Raw genomic sequence first — 6,898 nt, 5'->3', positions numbered from 1 at the left:
GTATTATAGAACTGAGATAGAAATTATAGCTTCCTTTAGGCAGGTAAAAGCCTTTTAATATTATTCGGACTACTTAAAGGAAATATTCTTTTTTATAAATAAGATAAGGAATCTAGTAATTTGTTTATACTCTCTAATAAAGTATTTATAAAAGTTATAAAAGCCGAGGAAAAACTATATACTCTTAACTGTCTTTAGAGGTTACTAGTTATATATTATTTTAACTTTATTAGGATCTATTTTAATACTAGATATAGAGATAATAAAGCCTAAATACTTTATATATATAATTTTAAATTCCGATTTCTTAATATCTACTTAAAGGCTAGTAAGATATAAATAGTCTAATACTTTTTATATATACTATTCGTATTTTACTAGATCCTCTAAGTAAATAAGAATATTATTAAGATATATTATATAAAAGTTATCTAGATATTTAAAGAATATATTATTTATATAGTACTAATATATAGCCAGGCCATTTATAAGGCCTTTCCAGAAGATATTATATTTATATCTTCTATAGTAAATACGGAATATTATTAGCTCCTGAGAATCCGGGTCTATAGCTATATAATAGAAAGTTTAATAGATATCTAATTTAGTATAAATCTTGGCTTTAGATAATTAATTTAAAGTCTTATTAATAAGTAAAAGGGGATATTAATCCTTCCGGATAATATTATTCAGATAATAGAAATTAATATAAAAGTATAAACCTCTATTTGCTTTCTTTATAAAAAGAACTAGTAAAATAAAGGAAGCTTAACTAGCTTTAATAAAGCCCTTAGCTAGATTATTTTCTAAGAAATACTTGATTTCTAGAAGCTTTTAAATAGACTATTACTAGAGAGGTTAGTATCTAATATTCTTAGTTTCTTTTAGGCCTTTAATCTGAATCTTATAATTATATAATCTATAGGGGGAAAGGATATCAGATTTTTTTTTTAGAGAAAATAGAGGTATATTCCTTAAGTTCCGGAGGCAATATTCTCTAGAGCTACTAAAGCTCTATTTCTCCCGGTTATTAATCTTCTGGGTCAGGAATAGCTTCTCTTTCCCGAGTTTTAAGCTTTTTATTAATCTTATAAATAGAGATTCGGCCAATAATATTCTCTTCTTTCTTGGCTATATAGTTAAATACTATAGAGGTAAGAATAGCTAGATCTAGTATTTGCTTCTTATTAAGGATTTCTTTCTGCTTCTTTGGCTTTTACTTGGGTATTATATCTTAATTAGGCTATAGAAGCTCCTTTTCTATAGTATTATATAATTCCCTCTAATTAGTCTAAAAGAAGGAAGACTGCTTTAGAATAAAAGATTTCCAGAAATAGCTTATAATAAAATCTCGTTAATTAGTATCCTTTTAATACTTTTTATTAGGTTGTTTCTCTAGCTATTACTATAAAATACTAATAATAAAACCGAATTATATAGATTTAGGCTTGTTTTTTTTTTAGCTATATAAGCCTATATCTTCTATAGTTAATTAGAATATTAATATATACTATCCATTTTCTATTAAGGATAATATTATAATTTCCAAGATTTAGGATAATTATAGGTATATTAATACTTCGTTTATTAATTAGAAATAAGACTTCTATATATTTCTTAGTAAACTCAACTAACTTTCTATTAAAACCGTATATAGTATAGGGTAAAAAAAAGAAGTTATAGTTCTATTCCTAAGAATTACTTTATAAGCTAAATAAGCTTTATATTAATAAAGGTATAACTATTGGCTCTAGTATTAATAAGGGAAAAAGACTTGATTCCTAATCTATTTATACTAATAGTATAGGGTATTATAAGAGTATTTCCTCTTATTAGACGAGTCAAGTTAATCTCTACCAAATCCATACTATAAGCCCCTAAAGTAAAGACTTTCTTTAGGAGTACTCGTTTTCCGAATTCTCTTTAGATTCAGAAACTGAACTATATAGTTCTTCTAAAGGAATAGGAACCAGGTTTGGCTTAATCCTAGATAAAGCTATTTTGGTTTCCTTATTATATAGATATAAGCAATATCTAGTATAGTAGCCGAACTTATTATAATTAAAGTATTTAATAGTTAAGAGATCCTTAGTCTTTATAGGGTATTACTTGTATTTATATAAAGGTATATATTTAATTAGAGTAGTAGATATAGGCTCCTAGGGTTCCTTTTTAGGAATATATAAGAATATAGTACCGGGAGTAAACTTGGCTAGACCGGCTCCTGTTTTCTTATACTTTTTAGTCTTTTTATATATAGCCTTAATCTATTAATTATTAGTAGTATAGTACTAAGTAAAGCGAGTAGTATTAATAGAAGAATTATTATAGTATATATATACCGATTCCTGGAACTTTGGTAGGAGTTTCTTATTTAGTTTATATTTAATATTTTAAAAACTAATATTACTTTCTATAGATAGTTATAAGAAGAGAATATAAAACTCCTGGAATATCTAACTAGAATATATATAAAGCTTACTAAAGTTATAGTAAGTATTCTATATCTTATTAGGGTTAGAATATAGCTCCTTTAGATAGAAGTAGAACTCTAAAAGCTAATAGTACTAATTCGGACTATCTTTATTTATATAAGAGTTAGTTAGAATAAGAGTATTACTAGTAAGTTTACTAGAAATATAAATAATCTTAAGATTTTTTAAAGAATATAAATTAGTATTTCCTTATAGCTTATTCTTAATCTGAACTAGCCAGTTATTAAAGATAGTATAATCTCTAGTAAAGAAAGTTGGATCTGGGAGCTTAGTAATTCTAGTACTTCTAAAAGAAATATAAAATATAGGGGATCCTGGACGGGAATAAGTAGAAGATAGTTTGGAATTCTTTTAAGAAGGGTTCAGAATAGCCGGAGCAGATAGAGTAGAAGCAGTTAGAGCTATTATAAGCCGATCTATTATAGCCATATAGCATTTGACTTTATCCTCGAGCTTAGTATTATAGAGCTTGGTATTCTCGAGAATAGCTTTATTATAACTATAGGTATTCTTATATAAAATAGTTCTTTAGATATTTTTCCGGTAGCTCTTTATAATAATATTAATATCTAAGAATAAGATATCGGGTTCCTTGGCCTATTTATATAACTCTCCGGTAGTAATATAGTCTTTAGTCTCTAGAAGCTTTATAATAAAAGCAGAGGGTTCTATTTCTATAGACTTGTTTATAAATTTTCTAGAAATACTAACGGGATATTTAGTTCGAGAAGGGCCGCTAACGGAACGACCTGAACTAGTAGGAGCTTTACCGGAAGCTTTAGTAGAAGTTAATATAGTTCCTGGTTATATAGTATCCTGGGAAGTTGACCTATTATACTTTTCCTCTACTATATCCTTTCTGGCAGTCTTATTACTAATATATATATAGGGCCTATAAGGTTATAAGATAGGGCTTGAGGGTAGTAGTTAAGTTACTGGCCTATAGGTGCCTATTACTCTAGGACTTGATTAAAGAATAGCCTTTATTCGAGATTCTTCGATTTTCGGGTTTTCGGAAGGGTTTCTAATATACTACTAGTATATATTTATAAAGGTATAAATACCTGATTTCTCTAAAGGCTCTAAAGCTTTTTGCTTTTATCATTCTGGAGTTTATTACTTATATTTCTAAGGTTCTATTATTTTAGTAGTATTTATATTTCTAATAGTTCTAAATTAGTTTATTTGAAATCCTCTATAGAATTAAAAGAAATAAGCTTTAAATACTATTACGGGTATAGTATTTAGGGCTTGGAAAGTAAGGTAAAAAGTCTCTTATAAAAACGATTTAAAGCTAAGAAAGGAAAAACTAGAATATAGGAGGCTTTAAGGGAATATATATACTTTATAATATACTAGTCCTGAAGGGGCTTAGCCTTCTAAATATCTCTAGTATATTCCAAGTATATTTCCCTAATAAGGCAACTATATTATATATATCTAGAAGGCATCTGGTATCTGGGAATTATAATAGTTCGAAAAGCTTTCTAATTCTTTATACTAATAACCTTTTTGAAATCGATTTTAATACTATTTATAGAAATAATAAAGCCAAGATATTTTATATATATATAATATTAAATTTATATTTCTTAATATTTATTTATAAGCCTATATTCTAGATATATTAAATAACTTTCTTTATATAAAGTTCGTATTCTAGCTTATTATTAAAATAAATAAGAATATTATTAAAATAAGCTATATAAAAGTTCTTAAGATAATTAAATAGAATATTATTTATATAATATTAGTAAATAACTAGCTTATTAATTAATTTAAGAAATAAAATCTTATATTTATATATTCTATAATATATATAGAATATTATTAATTCTTCTAATTTAGAGTTTATATAAATATAATAAAAAGCCTAATAAATATTAAGCTTTATAAAGATTTTAGTTTAACTAATTCTAGCTAAGGTTTTATTAATAGAAGAAAGAGAATAATAGTTCTTATAAGTAATCTAATTAAGCTTCTAGTAATTAATATAGAATTATAAACTTCTTTTAGGCTTTTTTATAAAAAGAATAAAAGCTGTAAATAGTAACTAGCTAGAAATAATAAAGTCTTTATTAAGGTTCTCTAGAAGAGATTTCTTTATAGCTTCTAATTTTATTATTATTATTTTATATAAAAGCTATATTTTAGATATTTCTTTATTTATTTCTCTAATTATATCTTATAATTATATAACTAATAAAAATATAAAATATTAGAAGCTTTTTTAGAAAAGATATTATTAAACTTATTATATTATTTAAAAATAATAAAATCTTTAATATTAGCTTTTAAAAGAAACTTTTTTTATTATTCTAAAAGGCTATTAATCTTATAAAGGCTTATAATTAAGGCTTTATTCTCGAATTATTAGAGGTTATAATATATATTTATAAAGCTAATACTAGTAATCTTAATAATAAAAGCTTTTATTAGCTTTTTTTCTATATATAATCTCTTTTAGTATAAGGTATTTATAAAATAAATAATACTAGTTAGAAAGTTTTCTATTTAGTAATAGCTATTTTAAATATTTTATTTATAAAAGTATTTAATCTTTGGCTTTTAAGAAATAGAAGTAATTAGTACTAGTTTAGGCTTCTTATCCGGATCTAATTCTAAATTAGTAAAATTATATTTAGAAGCAATATTATTAATAAAGCTAATATATAAAGAAAAGTTAATAATAAAGTCGTTTTTTATATTATAGTTCTCTATAAAGGCTTATTTCCTAGCTATTATAGGAAAGAAACTATAATAAGATAAAAACCTATATAAAGTATACTAGAGTATAAAATATAACTAGATAGTAAAATAATAAATTAAAAACGTAAATAGTAAAATATAAATAGTATATAATATATAAAAGCTTAATTAATTAAATATATATAAAGGATTATTCTCTAAGTTTATAGAAAAACCAGCTTTCTTATATAATTTCTATAAGTTATATATAAAAGGCCATAGTCTTTATTATATAACCTAAACCTCAAAACTACTAAAATAATATAATTTTTAATAAATATAGCCTATTATATTATATCTGATTCCCTATTTATTTATATTTGTTTCCTAAATACCAAAAATAATAGAAAAATCCTATTTAGAGTCCGAAATAATAAAATATTCAGGATCTTCCTCTATTAGTTAATCCAATTTCTTTTCTATATACCTAAAATAAGATTTATTATTTTCAAATAGTCTTATTTTATATTCCCGAACTTATTTAAAGGTAATCCGAACCCGCTTAGCTATATTCTTATACTAAATCCGATATAGTTCTCTATATTAATTAGTATTCGCCTTTAACTATTACTCAATTTCTGCCTTTATTATAGGGTATTAAGGAGGCTTATTATAGTAAATTATATTATAAATTATACTAATATATTCTAAACAGATAGCTCTTTTAAATTTCGTATTATTTACTATATTCTTAAATCGACTTTTAATAAGAGGAGAAAGCTCTAAGTAAGAGATTTTAATAACCTTATAGAAGATTCTATTTTTATATATTTTATCTTTAATAGTAATTAGACTTATTAGAACTATAGTAAAAGGCCTATTAAATAGCAAATTATTATTAAGCTATTCTTTAACTTATATAGTATCCGAGAACTAATACTTTCCTATAATTCCAGACTTATAAATTATCTAGCTAAAGGTATTTATTTATCTAGTTATATAGATTATATTCGGAGTCTTTTCTTCTATTGCCTTTAGTAAATACTTACTTAAGTCTTTAGCTATTTCTGGCTCAAATTTATCGGAAATAGAAGAGTAATTAATATCTTTAAAGAACTTCTTATTAAAGGTAATAGCCTTCTTATAGTCTATAAGGAAAATATAGCTAATATTCTAATACTCTTTACTAAAATAGAATTTGCTATTCAAAACTTTAGTAGTAGCCAGATCTTTAATATTGTTTTTATACTAATTATAATTAATATTTCCAAGAATAAAGTATTAGGCTAGCTAAGAATAAGTAACTAAATAGATAGGATATTTATTTAATACCTTATAAAATCCAAGCCATATTAATAGATCTATTATTAAAAATTAAGAGATTAAGGTAAAATAGCTATTACTAAGATCTTTATATATTAATATATTTTTTTTTTTAAAGATAGAACTATAGTATCTCTATTTCTTCTATTAAGAGTTTTCGAATACTAAGCTTTTTAATCTATTTTAGATAATCCTTTTTATAAATATAACTATTTATATTTAGATTAGTAATACCAGATTTAGAAATAGGAACTATAGTATTAAATTAGAGCTATAGATTTGGGCGGAATTAATTAGAAATACGGTACTTATATCTATACTTTCTAATTATCTGGGTTTCAAAAAAGAAATCCTGTATTTCCTTATTTATTTAAATAATAGAAATATACTTC

General features: G+C 23.7%; 1 protein-coding gene across 1 annotated transcript; it reads right to left on the bottom strand.

Annotated features, from left to right (window-relative positions):
* Positions 1 to 204: 204 nt before the first annotated feature.
* Positions 205 to 4,239, bottom strand: K444DRAFT_530070 (uncharacterized protein; the record flags this gene model as incomplete). Its single annotated transcript, XM_024874872.1, has 3 exons — positions 205 to 314; positions 774 to 816; positions 4,132 to 4,239. Coding segments are annotated over 3 exons (261 nt in total), but the record flags the coding sequence as incomplete, so codon positions are not given.
* Positions 4,240 to 6,898: the final 2,659 nt, after the last annotated feature.

The sequence above is a fragment of the Hyaloscypha bicolor genome (genome assembly GCF_002865645.1).
Source record: "Hyaloscypha bicolor E unplaced genomic scaffold K444scaffold_86, whole genome shotgun sequence".
In the NCBI taxonomy this organism is placed as follows: domain Eukaryota; kingdom Fungi; phylum Ascomycota; class Leotiomycetes; order Helotiales; family Hyaloscyphaceae; genus Hyaloscypha; species Hyaloscypha bicolor.
The sequence above is the reverse complement of the archived record's forward strand: the minus strand, read 5'-3'. Positions and strand labels throughout refer to the sequence as shown.